At 39.3% G+C, this 21,313-nt stretch overlaps 1 protein-coding gene across 1 annotated transcript in view; it reads left to right on the top strand.

Annotated features, from left to right (window-relative positions):
* slc39a11 (solute carrier family 39, member 11) overlaps nucleotides 1-21,313 on the top strand; it is a 157,473-nt gene that overhangs the window by 77,958 nt on the left and 58,202 nt on the right. The window contains exon 5 of the mRNA XM_074621013.1: nucleotides 12,153-12,294. Coding sequence (XP_074477114.1) covers nucleotides 12,153-12,294 — 142 coding nt within the window. The remainder of the gene's footprint in view (nucleotides 1-12,152; nucleotides 12,295-21,313) is intronic.

The following is a 21,313-nucleotide window of genomic DNA, read 5'->3' as shown; positions in this document are numbered from 1 at the left end:
TTATAAGGATATAAGCTCATTGAATGTGCGTTATCAGTCGTTAAAAGCCTCATAGATGTGGGTCAGTAGGGGCCTGCTACACGCACTAGTGGGTTTCATCATCGATTCACATGGGTGATCGCCGAAAGAAGGATTATAAGAAGACGACAGCGACCGTAGTAATTATGACAGGTGCAAAAACGGAAGTCAGACACTGTAGTATAGACAACTTGAAACAAATGCGGTGGATCCGGAGGTGATGGATGGTACACAAAATACATGGCTTTCATCCAAGAGACTGGGCTTCACATCCTGTGTGAAACCGACAACGTGTAGTTTGCGTTCACAACCTTAAGTTTCACTTTCACTTTTAAAATGTAGTTATTTTAAGCCAATATATGATCTTTCCCCCTAAACTTAACTAAGTAGTTTCATTCAGTTTACAACGCATTGCTTTTAAGTTTCGTTTTCACTTTTACAATGTAGTAGGTGTAGCAGGCTCCTACTGACCCACATCATTGAGGCTTTTAACGACTGATAACGCACATTCAATGAGCTTATATCCGTCGAAATTTTGTGCAGCGCCCAGGCTTACCCGGTGCAGTGCAGTTACTGTGTTTCACTTTGGTTTTTAGCTTAGTTTTGTAAAGCTGTTCACAGATATGATACATTTTTATGGCATGGCAGATTCTAATATAGTAAAACAGACATCAAAAAGTACACTCAGTTGGGGTTTGGCTTTCTATGGCAGTACAGTATGTGTAGCTACAGTATATGACTTTGTCTCTAAATTCTTTATGGCAATTTTTACTTTGTTTAGTGTTGATACCAGTTGAACCCTTGTGATGCCTTTTACGTTGAACTAGTGCAGTGCCCATTCAAAACGCGCCTGTGCGGAACGGGCCGATTGCTTGGCCTCCGGTATTGCTGCTTCCAGCTTTCTCAAACACCGCTAACTCAAACAACTTCACACTCGACACTGCACTTCCTTGGGCCCTCAGCAATACACCAGCCAAGCATGAAGTCAATCGGATGAACGGCTGTCGAGAAAATCAAAAGAACAGACATTCGTTCCTTCCACTTTAGTTCGATTAGACGACCAAGGCGTTTCCAATCTTGGGAAACTCCTGCGAGTTAGAACTTGGGAAGACTGATTGCGTGTGAACGCCACTAAATACATGCAGATGAAATGGATGTTGATCAGCAGAAGATCTGACTTGGTGCTTGCTGGGTCTGGCCACTTTCTCAGCATCCCACTAATCTATCAAGAGAGACACACCGAGTCATTCAAGCATAGAGCTGAAGAAGAGAGTCATTTATCCTCCTCGCCTGGCCGCTAACTGCTCTGTCATCATCGTAATGATAGTTTAAACCTCGCCGAAAGGGCTCACCTCTCAATTTTAAGCTTTACTAAACCATTTTTGCTGTCGGGGGTGATGAAGCTAAATGGGGTGATCCATAACTGACCCCAGATATGTTTGAGTTGAATTTGTTTCACTTTTCTGAAACACATATTACGTATTTGCATATTAATGTGCTAACTGCTACCCAAGGTATAATTTGGATATTATGATAAAAAAAAAGGCCTGCTGTCTCATTGTATCTTTCCCTTGTATATTTCTAAATGTCAGACGTTCAGACAGAGTAGAAAAGGTCATTGAACCGTCGAGCCTCTATGGCCAACAACATTGGCTAAAATGTCCATCAGCGGGGAGCTGGCTAGTAATTTGCTGGGTGAAACAAAGCAATCTTCAACATTTATTTACATGCAAATGAATTCATTAAAAAGGCAAATGGAAGAGGGGAATGCATTACAGCTCTCCACTCTTAATACATCTGTGATACACAATAGGGTGCGTTTATTTTAATAGCTTTGTGAATGAAGAGTCGAATTTCTGCGGTGATTACAGGGTGCTCTAATAACAGTCCTGGTGACCTCTCTTAGCCGAAAGGTGGGAATTGGATTGGAGGTGCTTTTTCTTTAGACACTACCATTCAGATTCAGTACAAAAGTCTGTTTTAAAAGGGAAACAACATGCTGAGCTGTTGTTCAAACGAATAAAATTACTCTGAATTGAATAGAAAACTAACCCCAGGTGCAATTTTCAAAGGCGGGAATTCGTCAAAGCAAATTCACAGCTAGTTAAATGGTTACAACCAGGTTTTTCAAATGTCTAACAATCCCAATACTTTAAACAACATGTTATGTAGCGCTTAGAGGTCTGCTAATGTGAGGTTACAGATCCTCGGTGGCTATATCGGAGATCCTCTGCTGAAAACAGGTGATTACATTGCTAAACATACGACTTAGCAAATTATACATCATTAAATGTAGTTTAGTTTTCTCTGCAGCTGTTTTTCGAGTTTGTCTTGTTTGTTAATCTGCACCTGCAAGGTGCCTACGAAGGTGTGTGTTCATTTTCAAAAACAGCATCCATTATAGGGAAGCCAGGCATGGCATCCTTAGCTTCCAGATTACACATCTACTTAGTTCACAGGTGATAACTGATCATGTGGATGAGTGTGAGAGCTAAACTTTCTGGCCTTTGTTCATCCTGCTGGATCCTAGATCAATTCATCGTTGGTTTTGGTATCTTCATAGGATTTGTTGACAATCAGAAAAGTATTGAATATCGTCAGCCTTAGTGACGTTTATGACGTGCTTTTAGTGACGTTTATCATGCGTTTTTTAGTGACGTTTATGATGTGTTTTTTGTGACTTAGTGACATTTGTGAATTGTTTTCCGTACTTTTGTTACGTTGTTTCAGTACGTATTGTACTTAGTTTACGTACTTATTTTAATGCCAACCATGATGTTTTTCCTAAACCTAAGTGAGTGGTTCTGTTGCCTAAACCTAAGTGAGTGGTTCTGTTGCCTAAACCTACGTGAGTGGTTCTGTTGCCTAAACCTACGTGAGTGGTTCTGTTGCCTAAACCTAAGTGAGTGGTTCTGTTACCTAAACCTAAGCCTTGAGCCTCGTTTCCACCGCAGGAACTTTCCCCCGGAACTAAGAACCTTTTGAGGAACTCATTGCGTTTCAACTGTTGGGACTAAATTAAGTTCTGGGGACATTTTACAGGGCCTTTTTACCCCCTAAAAAAGGCTCCGGTCGGGGTTGGTACCAAAGTATCAAAACCTTCGGTTTGGAGTTTGCACGGATGACCGTCGCTGATTGGTGAAACACTTTCTAAAGCACAACTAAATAACCCTCAAACACTCAGCAGATGATTTGCTGTGGAGACAGACGCTCTGAGATTCATTTTCCTCTGCTGCATTTCATTCATTACATCCAACGTGCATCAATAAATATATGCATTAGTAAATATCGTCTTAGTGAGACTGAAGCACGTTTTTTGTCTTTTGAGTGTTTTTTTTAGATGAAACAGGCGGACACACTGAACTGCAGGCTGCAGAGTGCGTTTATCACTGCGACCACCAGCAGCCCTCGTCACGTCATGTTGCTTTTTCATACGTCAGCGGACTAATTTGCCTAATCTTCGCATGTCTTCAGACCGCGGTGGAAACGCAGACAACAATGGGCTGAAGGAACCTCTTAGTTCCTTGAAAAGTAGTTCCCGGGACTTTAGTGGAAACCCACCTATACTGTATATGATGCAGCATGACCAAAGTAAAAGGAAATCAGCCATAGCAGAAAATTGCCGATAAATGTATTGAAATAATATTTACAGTCATGGTTCATACCTATAAGCATTTGAGCCTTGTAGAAAATATTCAAAATAAAGTTAGAATATTAATGTTGATCGTCAAATAGCAAATCTTATGCAGCTCACTCAGTTTAGAAGGAACGGGACTCTGGAAGTTTCTTCATCTGCTGCGATTGAAATCTCCAAGGCCGGAAATAATCCGTTATACTTGAAGAAGTTTTTTGCTTGATATGTGAGCACCAGTAAGCGTTGGCTCTATTTGAAAAAGTTGGTCTCCGTGATCAAATAGACTTAGCCCCGGTCAATCGTCTGAAGTGGAGATAGCAGGAGTGTATAAATCAGAGCACACAAGTCGTCAAGAGAGTGTCAGTGTGTGAACTGTCAGCTCGAGTGTGTGGAAATGTGCGACAGTGCGAGTGTGTGTTTGATGGAAGCGGGGCAGTTGCCACTATGACTTTTTTTTTCCTCCGCTTCCTCGACTCCTGCCTTCCTCGTCAAACTGTGACAAGTCCTCTGAGACATCTCTCCTGCTGCAGCTTTCACACAGAATGAATCACACAAACATCAGATAGCTTCAGAGTACTTTCATATAGAGTCCAGCTAGGACATGAAGGATCTGTACTAGGCATCAGCAGTTGCATCCTGCCTCGAGAACGAGTGGGTGGATACATCGACCGGTTGGCCAGTAAAATAGTAAACCACTCTTACATTTTTCAAATTCTTATCTGTGTTCTATGTCCACTGTTTCATATTTTCAATTATTTTTTTCTAGCCAGATCCTCAGCAGGAATGCCAACAGTTGAAGCAAAGTAAAATCACCCCAATTTATGCGAATAAACAGTTTGTATTTGTTATGAGAGCTGCCAATGCAAAATGGATTGATTGTGAGCCAGTGAGCCTCCACTACCAACACCTCCATCTGGGACAGTGTCCAAAACTGTGATCTGGTAAAAGAAAGAGTTTGTGGTTGCTTTCAGTAAGCTGAAAAGGTCAGGGAAAGGTTTGTGTAGTGAAAGTAAAGGTTTGTTTATTATTCATATTACTTAAAAAATAGTCAGGTAACTACATGTATACATCTGAACGTATATATCTGACATTATTTACATATTTTATATCGTAAGCATACAAATGTGAACTTTTACTGCTAGTTTGATTTAATATTTCACCTCAAACAAAATGAGACGTCTTGTGAAGTGACGGGGCTCTGCAGCGAGTTACTTTATCGTCTCCTACCGGGTGCCGGCGTCTACCCTGTTTCCTCCAGCCGCGGTCGGGAGGTTGAAGCAGGAAAAGCCAACACTAAGATCAGCATTGATTCATGGAGAGACCTTCGTCTGGTCACCTACACGGGAGAGCGCGAGCAACAGGACGCTGACTTTCGTTGACTTTAACGGCCACAGGTGTTGCTGTTACAACCAATTTCTGATTCTTACAAACAGTCCCTTTAAAATAGGTACGTAAACTAAGTACAATACGGACGGAAACAATGTAACTTAAGTACAGAAAAGACATAACAAACGTCACTAACGTAACCTGTAAAGCAATACACCTGTCTCGAAAACCAGTTTCCTGGTTGAAAGTCCTGTGTTTGGATGCATTTACATTGCAGTCAGTACAGACCACATGGCGTACAAATGACACACCTAAAGCAAGAAAGGCATTCTTATTACACACATTATCGTGTCATTCACACGCCTTTTTGTGAGACCGGGCTGCAAATGTATGTGCAATAGCACTAAAAAAGTGAGTTTTTCATGATGTGCCCTCTTTAAGAATAAGCATCATAGTAACATATGGGTCATTGATCCTTTACATTTCCCTTTTTTTTGACAGGACAACAAACCAAAGGGGAGTGTAACAGGCCTAAATACACAAACACATACATGTTTCCCTTTAAATGAACCCAGGCTGGACGCAGCCATTCAATACCATTCCACATGAGACACACAACTGTGGACAACACAAAAACACTCCAGTAAAGACAATAAATAAATAGAAATCAAAGGTGCCTTGAGTATACCAGCTACATTTAAATCTACCAATTCATTATACCAGGTGCCAGTTCAAATTTAGTCAGGCATCCCCCTCTATTAGGACGGTACGTTTCCTTTTTAATCCTATTTTTGTATTAACTCACGTTCCCTCTTTCTTTTTGACTGGGAGGGATTTGGAGTGAGTAATGAGCGGCTTCTCTCTTAATGATAATCATAAATAGACACGTTTCTCTCTGATATGTTAAGTGGTGTCATCAAACAGCCTGCCGATGACACCTTCATTGGAGTAAGGTGATCAAACGGTTCCGACATGAAAGTACAATTAAAGAGGTTTGAATTCAAGCGAGAGAGAGATGAAGTGAGAGGTGACTTTCAGCGCTCAGCGGAGCCAGACCGCTGCTGGAAGTTATTTAATGGTGAGCTCGGACCTGCTGATGAGACTGTATCATGGGTCGCCACCAAAGGTCACTGTGGGTTAATAATGTCCCCTCGAGATGGTCCGCGAACTGTCCCCGTCATGCCACACACATCCAGCTGAATACACGCTTACTCAGACAGGCCCACACACAGTACATGGAGATGGCATCTTCTGCTCTCAGTAACCGATTCATACAAATGGTCGTGAAAACAGCAAAGATAGTAAATAATTCATAGTTTAAGCGTTGCAATGATGAAGCTTGTTCCGCTCTTGCAACAATGCATGTGATATTTAAATCAATGCAAACTTTCTGCACATTAATTCATAAGAAATGTACAAAATGTCTATTTGTGCCTGTTGGTCGGGTTCCATTCGGTGATTTCAGCCTAACAATGACACCACATCATCCCCAAATGTCATGCACCACCTAACTCATTAGTTTATGCCTCAGCAAACTTCTTCCTCTTCTTCTTTTTCTCCCTGTGCGGCGTTTTGGGCTGCATCCTTCTCGTACGCCTCATTGCCACTGGCAGGAGTAATAACCAAGAAGCAAGAATAACAAGTACTGATTGAAAGAAATTAATATGGAATGCCATTTTATTCAATAGTAAACATATACATAGATAAATGTGTATTTCTGAATTTTGCGTTGGCCTGAATCTGTGAGATAACCACAGCCCATTCATTAGAATATAACAGATATAAATATAAATAAATAAATGTGGCATTAGGAAATAAAAGTCCTCCTGCAATCAAAGTGTCCTTTGAAAAACGTCCTTTTTAAAAATATAAACTTTTTTATTGAACTATACTGACTCAGTTATATATTTATATTTATTTATTTATTTCAGGATTTATTTCATAGGCATATGTATTTATTTCATAGTCATATTTATTAATTTGGCATATTTATCATTTTATGGGCATATTTATTCATTTACTGGACATATTTATTTATTTTACGGTCATATTTATTTATTTCATGGGCATATTTATCTATTTTATTGGCATATTTATTAATTGCATAGGCATATTTATTTATTTCATAGGTCTATTTATTTATTTCATAGCAATATTTATTTCATTCATGGCCATATTGATTTATTTCATATGCATATTGATTTATTTTATGGCTATATTTATTTATTTATGTCATATGCATATTATTTATTTATGGGCATATTTATTCATGTCATATTTATTTATTTCATGGCCATATTTATTTATGTCATAGGCATATTTAAATATTTTATGGGAATATTTATTCATTTATTTATTTAATATTGGATAAAATGGCATTCCATAAATTCATGGCTCAGAGAAAATCTATCCATAATAATATCTTCTTTTTCTTTCCAGCATTATTCTTCACGCTTATTAAAAAACATGTATTTATTCTTTTCTTCGCTCAACATCGTTTTCCATATCATAGCCAGTGCAAAAATATGACAAATGTACAAGACCTATAAAAAGCATTCACTTCCCTTGTAAGATTACATTTTGTATTGCTGCTGTTTTCCCCATTACTGAGTCATCACTGGTGCATTCAGTTGGTTTTAGAAGTCATATAACCAGTTAAATGAGGATCAATCTAGACAAAGATGTTTGATTTGATTATAGTAAACTGAAAACTTGAATGTTGTGTGAGTGTGAAGAAGAAGGAGACAAGTGAGGGAGGCTAATAAGAGACCTATAACAGGAGGCTCAGATTAGAGAGACCGTTCACAGCAACAGTAGGGAGATTGGCAAAGAGAAAGCCACTTTCAAAATCTCACATGACGTCTTGGCTTTAGTTTCCAGAAGCCACGGGGGAGACTGAAGTCAGCTGGAGGGAGCTTCTTTGTTCTGATAAGACCAAAATTGTCCTTTTTGGCCACACCATGTTCCACTGCACATCATCATAATCACACTATCCCCATGGTAAAGTATGGTGGTAGCAGCATGAGGCTCTCTGCAGCAGATCACCTGTGTGTATAGTCAAGGGATTTCAGGCTTATAAGGGTACAGGGAAATATTGAAATATGCATTACGCAAGAAATCTGTGACTGTGGAAGAGATTTGTTTTCCAGCCCAAGCACAAAGCCGGAGCTACAGGAGAATCAAAACAATGAGTTAATGTCCTGGAGTGACCTAGTTAGGGTCCAGATGTCACTCAAATCGAGAGTTTGCAGCTGGACTTTTAAGTGGCTGTTCACTCACCACCCCCCCTGCATCTTCTTCTCTGCAAAACTGATTGAGTCTTTCAGGTTGCATCTGAAGGGCTTAATCAATTTTGCAGAGAAGAATGGGAGAAATTGCAGTGTCCAGATGTGCAAAGCTCATAGAGAGTAGACTCATCCACACAGATTCAAGGCTGTAATTGCTGCCAAAGGTGCATCTAGTAAAAACTGACTTGGTAGGGGTTAGTATACTTGTAAAGAAGCACTTTGTATGTTATATTGTAATCGTTTTACCATGTTTGCCTAATCCAATGAATGAAAAAAGAACAACATGTACAACACAAGCTCTACCTGTACTTTATCCGATTTTAAAACAACCTGTGACTGGACACGGAGATGTTGCAGTCATAGATAGAGGAAATATGGATGCAAATGTGCTTTTTTGGCCCTTTTAGACATTACTCATCTAATGGTTTGCTATTTAAAATGTGGGCTCTCTGTTTTCATCAAATTGGCCATTTTCTGGGTCGCTGATTCATTGTTCAGGCTCTTGTGTATTTGTTGGCCTCAGAGAGTGTCTGACATGAAATCATGCTGATGGGATTTTTTGATTTGCGGTGGGTGTTAAAGTTTGATCTTTGATCTGAAACAAGTGGAATTTAAGAGCATTGTGCAGTGTACTGTAACTGATCATCAACCGCACTGATTTGTTTTTTTTCATCTTCCACTAGGAAATTAAACCAACTTTTAAAGCACCTCATTGTACAAACAAAAGATTTACTTTTCACAAAGTGACTTCAGTGACCTGGTTCTGCATGTTAAAATCATGTCTCTGTCATAGTAACCCAAGTAACAAAGTAGCATTGCAGGTAATGAACAACCTGATTAAGATGACTGGTTACTGCGTGCCACTGTTTTTATGCCTCCGCGCCGGCAACAGTCGTGGCAGTCGTACAAATCCTGTTATGGCGAAGGCATGACCTGCCCTACTCCACCGCTGATTGGCTAGTACTCGTTGCCTTCATGGTTTGGATTAGCTAGTTTCAGGAATGAGGAGTGAGATTGTTTAGGGTAAGCCTATCCGAGGCATAATAGGGCAGGTCATGCCTTTGCTATAGTAGGATTCATAAAATTGCTGATATCTCATGAATAGTATGAGCGAATTTCTTTAAATTTGGCACAAATGTCCATTTGGACTCAAGGATGAACTGATTAGATATGGGTGGTCAAGGTCACGGTTTCGGCTTCAGTATGCTAATTATGACAGTTTCACACAAATGTGTAATAGGTTGAAATTATGGAGTGATGACATTTTGGACAGACGCAAACTGCAACTTGGCTCATTGGTGGAGATGTGTAACCACGAGCCGGTAATTTTAGTTTTAGTCAATAAAAAAGGCAGATGGGACCATCATTATTCCTCTCAATTTGTTATATACTATTAAAGGGACTGTTTGTAAGAATCAGAAATTGGTTGTAACAGCAACACCTGTGGCCGTTTAGTCAACGAAAGTCAGCGTCCTGTTGTTTGCGTTCGCCTGTGTGCAAAGGCCAACTGAATGTGAGCGAGCATCCGTCAAAACAGTGAGGCGACACACGTCAGCTAAAACCACAATATCACTCTATATTCCAGCTGCTTGGCAGTAATGTTAGCTGACCAGACGAAGGTCTCTCCATGAATCACTGCTGATCCTAGTGTTGGCTTTTCCTGCTTCAGGCTCCCGACCGCGGTCAGAGGAAACAGGGGAGACACCGGCACCCGGTCGGAGACGATAAAGTAACTCGCTGCGGAGCCCCGCCACTTCACAAGACACGGAAAAACTCTGTTGGTCTGGAGGAGCTGCAGCATTTATTTCTGCAAATACGTCCACTATACACTGTTACTACATATTCTCAGAGCTAAACTAACTCTTCTGCAGTGTGGAGTGTGCGCGCACGCACGTGAGGTGGAGTGAGCTGTGAGTGAAGGCAAGCAGGCAGAGGAGCAGAGGAGCAGAGACGCAGAGACGCAGAGACTCCGGTCCTGGAGACCAAAGCTACGGTCTCCCCCGCGTCCTCCGACCGCGGCCAACACTGTTTTGCAAGACGGGCTTCACTAGATAGAACTTTGGTGCTTCCGTGTATTTTGTGTTGGAGTCTTGTCTGAACAGCGTAGCCACACGCGAGCGCGCATGGGACACCAACCCAGATTGATTTATACGTGTAAGAAGTTACAAACAGTCCCTTTAAGTGAAAAAGAAAGAGGCTCTCTGATGGGTGGCAGGTGGAATTGGGTGATAGGACGAATGAGTGTTGACAATAGGCCAAATCCATCCATCCTTTGTTGTTGTTGTTGCGGTGGACTTATGTCGATTGAAATGTCTGCATCCTCAAGCAACCTGAGACAAGTGTGTCTCAACTTCACACAAGTGTGTGTCAAGTTGCCAGTGTTGTGCATTACTGAGTAAGCGAGAATCAAATTATTTATATTGCAGATAGAAAAAAAAAAAATGTACGGCATAGTTTTGTGTAATGACTTATTTTAAAGCCGTAATGCACCCTTCCACTGTGCATTTCCAAAGAGGCATCATTTACATTTATATTCCTTTCAGATACTATGTGATCTAAAGTCTTGTGTTCTGGAAGGCCAATTGATGAACCGGCTGGCTGAGATTGATTGCGTTTCAAGGAGGTTGTGCAATAGTTGAATGACATTTTTCAGTGAACCTCTCCTATCGACCACACCACTCACTGGATTGTCAGTGGACTGGTGAAACAAATGGTAGCCGTGGGGCCATGCAGTAGGTTGATGTTTCACAATCTTGCTGCACAGTGCAAGTTTTAAGAGTCCAGGGAGCCATTGATCTCATCTTCCCATATCTGCGAGACTGGATTACCAACCATAAAAAATTGGAATCTGCCCTGAGGCTGGGACCCCTAGATCCCCAAGAGCGCTTGCGTTGTTCACACATCATATCAACTGATGTGATAAGGGCCTTAATGTGGGTCCAGATTTATTATCTGAACTTGATGTCTTGTCTTGAAAAGGGTCCCTAAGTCAAAATGATTGATGTGGTGCTGACGCTGTGCTTACATGGTGCCTATATCCATATTACTATGTTCAGAATCAAACACCAAATGTGGTGCTTTGTAATATTGTAATATAAGAATATACAAAGAGTTGTCATGTGATGGAGTGTTTTTACATTGAGGTATTGCTACATTTGCTTCAGTAAAAGCAATAGAGAATAGAGATCTTTCATCTCTATACTTCTTTGTACAATGCAGATGACATAGCCATTTTAAGGTAATTTCTAAGAATTAACAGTTACATACCAGGGTCGTGTCTAGAAGGTAACCCACAAGTTGCAAAAAGTCTGAAAACTCTTGCAGGACACGCTGCCTTAACCTAACCTTAACTATTCAAGGTCAATGCCTAACCTTAACTATTCAAGGTCAATGCTTAACCTTAACTATTCAAGGTCAATGCCTAACTTTAACTATTCAAGGTCAAAGCCTAACCTTAACCAACTGAGGTCAATGCCTAACCTTACCCATTCAAGGTCAATGTCTAACCATAACCATTCGAGGTCAATGCCTAACCTTAACTATTCAAGGTCAATGCCTAACCTTAACCAATCGAGGTCAATGCCTTACCTTACCATTCGAGGTCAATGCCTAACCGTATCTATTCAAGGTCAATGCCTAACCTTAACCAATTGAGGTCAATGCCTAACCTTAACCATTCAAGGTCAATGCCTAAACTTAACCATTCAAGGTCAATGCCTAACCTTAACTATTTAAGGTCAATATCTAACCTCAACCATCTTGTAAGAGTTTTGCGGCTTGTGGTTTACCTTCTAAACACAACCACATACTAGCTTGTTCTTAGATCACAAATATTACAATCTTCTGTCCATAGAATGGATTTGAATCCCTTCCGTCTCTATCCACAGGGTGTAGGTGCCGACCCCCACATCGCCCTGGCTCTTCCCCCCGAATCCAAGCAGGCCAAAGAGAAAACAGACGATCCCTCGTTCCAACCCTTGGACTCTGATGAGATGACCATCAGGATAGGTAGAGCTGGACCTCTCTCAGGCAAGCCTCCCTTCATATACCCACATCAACCCTTACAATGTGTGCTGGATTTACACAAAAAAAAGGCTATATTACATGTCATCAAAAAAAAAAAACATACAGCTGTAGCCACTGCAGTCCCACTTTGTTTAAGTCAAGGCACCAGATGACACTGATTGCAAATGCATGAAGAGGGACTGCATTGGCTGCCACTGTAAAATCTCGCTTCTCTGATGGCTTCTTTTCACTGTCCTGATTTTTCTGTTTTCCTTTTTCTACCTCATCTGTCTATCTGTGTCACTGATTGGGTGTTCTCCTAACTTTGGTTATGGTGTTTCAAATTGGATAGCTCTCAAAGAAATGATCCTTAGTGTGTTTTCTTGGTTGTGGGACACCAACTTTTCTCCATGTTATCATCTCACACATTATGCAAGTCCCATACATACTGTAGTACACATTAATGTTGTCACACTCGTCCAGACTGGCAGGGTTTTGTTTACCTAGATTACATTTTCAGCATGTAAGAGAAGAAGACACTTTAAAGCTGAGGAGCTGATGAACACATCTCCCAACAAGTCACAGGAAGATTATAGCAGGATGAGCAATTACAAGCAAACACATCTACGTGACAAAAGAGTGCAACGGGGTGGAAAATTATGGGACAAATAAATGCAGAAAAAAACAAATCAAGTAAAGTGGAAAAATTAGCACCTAGTGCTGTTTGTTTGTGGCAGCTAAATTGTTTCCTCGTCTCACTGGCTGCTAAAGTTTTGGATTAGAATGACATTTGAATTAATCTGTTATATTCGGTGTGTTCCTAAACTGTGTGCCTGCTGACTGTCTATCAGTGAGCGAGCACATTAAATCCAATCTGTATCATACACACTGTGGTTCGGTTCATTTGTTCCGGACCAAGAAAAAAATATATACATTGTTGTCTTTTAATTCATATTTACAGTGATTTTTTACAAACCAACCAAGAGAGGTGAAAAATGAAGTCATACGGACTGACAGATAACTTATTAATTGCACAGTTTTGGTGTGGCTTGCATCATCAGAGCTATATAAAACTGTATAATTATAATTATAAGCACTTCATATATATTCATAATGCTTTATAACAATAATCATAACACATTATGAAGCATTTTATAACGACTAATAATGTCAAGTCTCATACTACTTCATAATTGCTGGTCACTTTTTTTAGCAATGATCATAGCATATTATAATCCCCATCGTTTTAATACATTATAGTGTATATAATGTATTATAATTTGATTATGAGTTACTCTAAGTGGTCATTGTTTACTTTAAGTAAAGTACAAAAAAAAATATGTTTTTGTGTGTTCTTCTTGCATAGATTTAATGATATTTTTTTCACTTTACTTAAAGCAAACAATGACCACTTATAGTGACTTATAATAACATTATAATGCATTATAACAGTGATTATAATGAGTTATTCAAATATTATAAAGTATTACAGCTTTGAAAGTTATAATACACTATGATCCTTGCAAAAAAATGTTAGTGAGTGACCAGCAATTACGAAGTATTATGATACTTGACCTTAAAATGCTTTATATATATATGTGTTATGGTTATTGTTAAACATTATTATAAATATTTGAGTGCTTGTAACTGTAATTATACAGTGCTATAAGCATATTATAAGTATATGTTTAATGCATTATAGACATGGGCGTCATAGAAAGTGTTACCCAATTATTTTACTGTGCACAATTAAAGAATGGTGGAGTTCCTTCTTGTTACTAAGTCCAAAACTAAATAAATCACTTTTCTTGGATAGTCTCGGCATAGCACAAAGTTAACACATCATCTGACTTGCATGAGAGTTACACTTTCTGTCTGTCCGGTGTGTCCCATCAATGCCCCTCCAGAAGTTTTTTTTTTTTTTTTTAGATGGAGGGCATGAATGGAAAAACTATAGCAGCAGGAACCTGCATGCAAAAAATAGTTTTGCTTTAATATTGTTGTCTCTAATTATGTAAAGTAATAGAACTTTTTCACAGCAGATATTTTGACGTGTCACAGCAGGGAAGGTACAAGCAGAATTACAGTAATAGCATAAACGACGGCTCTGTTCCAACAACGTATTCAGTACACAACAGCAAGACTCCTAAACGTGCACACCTTAATGGAATGCCCCCCATCATTAATGTTATAATTATAGCTGTGCTTTTCGCTCTGACATGCAGAACTGTTTGTTGTGAAAAGGGTTAATTCATGCAGACACAAGTGACAGTTAGATTGCAAACCTGAGCATTGCTAATTGATCAAAATAGCTGGAAGACTGAGTTCCTTTTTGGTTCATTCCTTTGTGTATGCACCTCTGAGTCATCTTTATCTGACTCACCCCTCCTCTTCATTTCCATTATTGTCACCTCATATTTCTCTGGAGATTTTTTAATGATGATAATGGCATTTTGCGTTAAGAATCTCAGTTGTCACAGCGGTTGACCACTGATGTTGCGACTGTTGTCAGGTAGAGCCGCTGGATGTTAGATCTGAAGAAAGCACTGCGAGAAGTCTTGAGTTGCATTGATGTTATTTTTGGGGGTTAGCAGCTGGAGGTGTTCAATCGAAAAACCAGACAAAGGGAGAAAGAGACCCTTGAAAGCATCTGCACTCAGACAAAGAAAGGAATAAGAAGTGATATTCATGAGCAGATAGAATGTCAATTGTTCTGATAAGCTACAACTCAAATATTATTTCTAAACCCTTGAAAACTGTGTTACCTTTTGAGAACACTGTCATTTCAGTATTGTCAAGCATGACCACGAATCCCAGCTGCCTCTCAATGTTTACAGTGATGATACATGTCCCGCAGCTCTGAAGTCCACAGACTGAATATATATTACAGACGAGCTTCTACGGATCAGTAACAAATTCATTGCATCCCTGTGGCTTGCCTGAGGGCATCCGAAGCGAGTCGGCCAAAACAGTAAACAGAAAACAGCATATATATACAGCATATATATATATATATATAAAAATGTGTGCTGCATGTTTGACTGCAATTTAAAGTACAGCATAGCCAATATCAAAAATGTATCTAAAAAAAGGTTGAAATGCCATATTGTGAAGGAGTCTTACAATAAATATATTCAGGGTTATTCCTGTTATGCAGCAAAGTTTCTGTCCCCATGAATTACTTCCTCGTATTTTCTTTAAAATGTCTCAAATATTTATGACAAATGGCTTATATCATAGAATAAGGTCTTCTTTATAACATAAACAAAGAATAATGTACATTAAAAATACTTTTTAATTTACTGAGATTTTTTTGGTACATGTGCCCGATTTGACCATGTCCCCAGTGCAATGTAATCAACTTCTACAAGAACTATAAGCCATAATATAAAATACGCAAAATATTCTTTAATTAATGTAGGCCATGTTAATCTCTCTCTGATTTTATATATTAAAGAGACAGTTGTAAAAAAAACGACCAAATGTGTTGGGTAAATGTAAGGCTATCTTGGATAACATGTTTGGCTGGGTTTGCTTTAGTGGACAGCCACTAATTTGAGCCTATACACTCTGATCTAGTCAGTGAGCAACCTCCGGCTCTGAAAAGTGAAGCCTGTGCGGAAGTGCCTTAAACCTGCATTATTTCTAACAGCCAGCAGGAGGCGACTCCTCTGGTTGCAAAAAGAAGTCTGATTGTATAGAAGTCTATGAGAAAATGAGCCTACTTCTCACTTGATTTATTACCTCAGTAAACATTGTAAACATGAGTTTATGGTCTCAATCCATAGTTTCAAGTCTTCTTCAATACAGCATGATGTTCATTTAGTAATATGGTCCCATTTAGAGTCAAATAGAACATAAAGGAGGGGATGCTTTTGTTGCTACCACGGCGTTGTCCGGTCCGGGAGTTGTTCGTGTTTTCTTCTTAGAACTTTAACTCTTTCACAATGTGTCTTCAGTTCATGAAAGTTAATAGTAACATTTTGATCACCTAAAAATGTCTTGTTCAGCGTTCGGTTGTACTTAGCTTACCTCTCGTGTCACTCCTGGTTGCAAAAAAACAAGATGGCGACCGCCAAAATGCTGAACTCAAGGTTTCAAAACGACAGTCCACAAACCAATTGGTGACATCACAGTGACCACGTCCACTTGTTGTATACAGTCTAGCTTCCACACAGTGGGAAAATACTAGCTACATAGCGAATGTGCTATCATGAACAGGGCTTTTTTATTAATATAACCCGTAACTCCTAAAAATAACGTACTGTATTATGAAATGCCGCTGGCCTTGGAAGTAGCGCTGGGATATGATTCTATTTTAAGCAGTAGGCCTAAGCTTGTTAGCCAGATATGCTAATGTTTGTAGCTTACATTAAAGGCGATAAACACACTCTTAAACCATTCCTTACTCTGCTGTGCTTGTATCTCTGTTTTTTGAAAGGGGAAAAAGAAACCACTTTCCAGACACTTTATACATAGTCGCATGCACACCAGCAATTCAACATGTGGAGGAATTCTAACAGGCTTGCTTTGCCTAGTTATGGTCGCTAAGTTATGATTGGACTATTGCTGTTTGGGGGAGGGATTAAGCCAACGGTCATCTAAAATGTATTTCAGTCATGGCTCATCGGCATCATCGCCATGGTCCCCGTCTTCCCCGTATAGTATGACAAGGGCCACAGAGGAGAAGCTGATTGTAGCCTCAGGGCTCATGCTGCCATTATTGGTATAAGCCGGAAGACTGAATTCTCACCATTTCACCCTGTAGGGATTAAATTTCATCAGGTTGAGCGCTGCTTACTGCAGGGCGCTGTTGTTGTTATGAATTAGGCTTTTGGTTGGGCGATATGTTCAAATTTTCCAACCGGCCACCGTCAGCCCAACAGTTGGCGATTGCCAATATATTAGGTTAAAGGGACTCTATGTAAGAATCAGAAATTGCTTGTTAACAGCGACACCTGTGACCGTTAAGTCAATGAAAGTCAGCGTTCTGCTGCTCACGCTCGCTCTACGTAGACATGAACGAGCATAGAACAGCGTAGCCACACGCGAGCATGCATGGGACACCGACCAGCAGTGATTTATAAGAGTGTAAGTGTAATAAATTACAAACAGTATCTTTAAATTAGCAAAATAAAATGACAAAAATTACACAAAACATCGCCCCCAAAAAACACCCGCGGATGTCAGAATCAGAATCAGATTTTTTGCCAAGTAAGTGTGCAAATACAGGGAATTTGTTTTTTTTGCATCCCTCTCAATGTACTTACACAGAATAGAAATAACAGATCGACAACAAAGCTGCACAATGAAGGTAAAAACTAGACAGGACTGTTATGTACACAAATATGGGAAAAATAGGTGTATATATAAATATTATATAAATATATATAAAAGCACCAATTACCAACAATAAAATAAGAAATTAAAAACATCTTTATTAGGGCTGTCAAAGTTAATGTGATAATAACGCCTTAACGCAAATTTGTTATAACGCCACTAATTTCTTTAACCCATAAACGAAAATGCCGATTTTTAGGTTGTAGCGGGTTCCATCCTAAAGCTAGAGTGAAGATACTGGCATCATATGAACCTAAAAAATCTGAGGAATCCATCGGTACCAACCATGTTATACTAGATTGTCGGGAAGGAGGCTAAATAACGCTCCAAACTTACACTAAAGTTTGGTGAGGAAAAACTGTCATGGCCATTTTCAAAGGGGTCCCTTGACCTCTGACCTCAAGATATGTGAATGTAAATGGGTTCTATGGGTACCCATGAGTCTCCCCTTTACAGACATGCCCACTTTATGATAATCACATGCAGTTTAGGGCAAGTCATAGTCAAGACAGCGCACTGACACACTGACAGCTGTTGTTGCCTGTTGGGCTGCAGTTTGCCATGTTATGATTTGAGCATATATTTTATGCTTAATGCAGTACCTGTGAGGATTTCTGGACAACATTTGTCATTTTGTGTTGTTAATTGATTTCCAGTAATAAATACATACCTACATTTGTATAAAGCAGCATATTTGCCCACTCCCATGTTGATAAGAGTATTAAATACTTGACAAATCTCCCTTTAAGCTACATTTTCAACAGGTAAAAAATGAGTGATTAATTTGCGATTAATCGTGTTTAACTATGGACAATCATGCGATTAATCACGAGTAAATATTTTAATTGATTGACATTCCTAGTCTATAAATAAGTCAAGTGTTCTGTAAGTTGTAAACAATACAAATAGTGCAAAGTACAAATAGTGCATGTACTCAGCCATTCGCCGATAGCCGATATATTCGTTGAATAACCCAACCCTCATTGGGCTTACAGTTTGTACGAGACTCGGTGTTGGACGTTCAGGCCTTTATCAGGATGTTGAGTGGGTTTTGCATATTTTGCAATATTCACACAGCTTGTTGACGACAGCAACCACTTTTGCGTCCCTCACATTCGGTCAGTCTTAGTCAGCGCTCAATGGATGTTCTCCAAATTTAAAATCGACCTTGCCAGATGTCGTCTATAATCTTTGTGAGGCTTTCTCACACACTTACCATGTCATTAAATATCTCTTTTGCGTCATAGGAACACATCCTGAAACTGTGATCAAACCCTATTCCCTCTCTTTCAATCTTTCAATGTCTTTCAGAGATTTTTATTTTTATTTTTTGTACAATGTTTCTGCATTTAAATGATTCAAAATGATTGGTGGTTGGTCTCTCTGTTCAATCTGAAGACACTTGATTCATTTGGGGTTATTTCCTCCTGTCCTTGGCTTTGTCTTAGTAGAACATCTAGCATGTTTTCAAGTGCTCTCTTGGTTTCAAAGGCCAAGTAACTGCCTTTTCAGCCATCACGGAAGATAAGCAAACCAAAGGTCCCATCCGTTTAGTCCTTCAGATGTGTGGTATATGATGTGGATGGTATGTATTGCCTTTTTTTCTCCCTTATTTTGATCTGTTAAACAGGTTGTTGGCTGCTTAGAACAAAAATTAACTTGCATTTTCACTGCTAACACAGGCACCTGCTCAAAGTATGAATGGATTTTCTGTTCTTAGAAAAAAAGCTCTAAGGAGACCTCCTCTGCGTAGTCAATGAAACACAGAGACTAGAAAACATGATTTGAATTTCCATTTAAAAAAGCAAATATGTTGTTCATTCCTGAAGCACAGCAGAAATGAAAAGAAGATATGCCCACTGACTTTGCGTCAGTAGATGATTAAGTTTTTAATGCCCCCCCCCACCAAAAGGGGATCAAATATATTCATTGGAGTTTATAGGGAATATGTTCATCATCTTTGAGATGTTGATGGAGATGTTGAATTAAAACACCGTGTTGAGCCATTTTCAACCCCTTGAAAATTTGGTAATATCAATATCAACACCAGCATTGATGTGTTTCATCACAGTAAGTTCACAGCTCAAAAAATATGTTTAAGTGTGCACTACCTCTTTAAAACACACACCAAAACACTCAATACAATATACAATATAACACTGTACTTGAATATTACACCTGTGGCCAGGTGTATAAACAATGCATAAAAAAAACATGCATGCCTCAGACCATACATACACGTTTTTTCTGGAGCCATTCACAGGTGATATGCTAAGCTGGAGATGAAAAATAAGGTGAGAGACAGAATTGAAATAATAAAATATTGTTGCGGTTGGGTGACAATCAAAACAACACTTTTTTATGATTTTTTTTTTTTTTATTTGAATGCTCTTTTCATTTGATCCTTTATTGTGATTATCTCTTGCACGTTTGATAATGATAATTGAGATATCAACGCCAACGTTTTACAGGTACATGTCATGAGTTAATTATATGGGTACTGTATAGCCATAGCCCTGTGTAATGGTCATGCGTAATCACGGCTGCTCTGGCATTGGTTCAACGTTCAAGGTTCTGTATTTGTCATTTGTCAATTCCAGCAAAGCAGTAGTTGGCAATGAAAATCTTTGGTCTCAGGCTCCCATCCACTACCTCGACCTCGTCCCTACACGGACTCCCATGGATTATTATTACAAACGTATTTGTGATACAATCAAAACCAAACATAATCCGCGACAAAATACATTTCACCTCAAATCGTAATTCACAATGCAGTTTTGTTGAATGGGAACGTAAATTTTAGGACACCAGGCTGCATTTAGGGGGGATCTATTGGCAGAAATTTGAATACATTATTAACAAATATGTTTTCTTTAATGTATAATCACTTGAAAATAAGAATCGTGTTTTCATTACCTTAGAGTGAGCCATTTACATCTTTGTCACGGAGCTGGCCGCCATGTTTCTACAGTAAACCAGAACGGACAAACCAAACACTGGCTCTAGATACTTCCTACTACATACTAAAATCATCCCATTGGAACAAATATGTATGTTGTGTTTTATTGGAATAAAATCTAGTTGTCACTTGAAAAAAAAGATGCTATAAAAGATTTAAAACTAACAGTATCATTCATTCAGACGTGAGCTGTGAGCCACGATATCCTTAGGCAGCAATGTGATTTTGTCACCGTAGGATTTTATGGCAGGACGATGAACAATAATATTGAATTACAGTGCAACCCTGCTGTCACCGAGTGAAGTGAGCCACTTTAATATAGACACATGCTATTCTCTGACTCTCTTCAAGCCGTGAAGCATGTTTAATAGAGCGGCCTCCTACTGCTCTCCAGGTATTTGAAGTGGCAAGAAGCTCCTTGTAAGCATGTAGCCATTCAAAGCATGGATTCACACATACACGCTCAAAACTCTTCCAGTTCCTTCTCATAGTTAATGCATGGCGTCCTAAATAATTCAGTCAGCATTAGGAGGAATCAAAGCATGCCTTGAGGCCTTCTGTTTATTTAGGTCTTCAGACTGAATTTTGGGATGTACTATTAAATGACAAATGGGACTGGATCTGAATTTCTCGGTGCATACTAAGCAGCAAAATGCCGTGCAGAATATTAACCTCCATATACTTTTTTTTTTTTGTTCAGGCCTTAGGGCAAAAGCTGCAGCCAACTTCATGACCTATCTTTTA

Source organism: Sebastes fasciatus, chromosome 20 (assembly GCF_043250625.1).
Source record: "Sebastes fasciatus isolate fSebFas1 chromosome 20, fSebFas1.pri, whole genome shotgun sequence".
Lineage (NCBI taxonomy): Eukaryota > Metazoa > Chordata > Actinopteri > Perciformes > Sebastidae > Sebastes > Sebastes fasciatus.
This window is presented reverse-complemented; position numbering and strand designations above follow the sequence as displayed.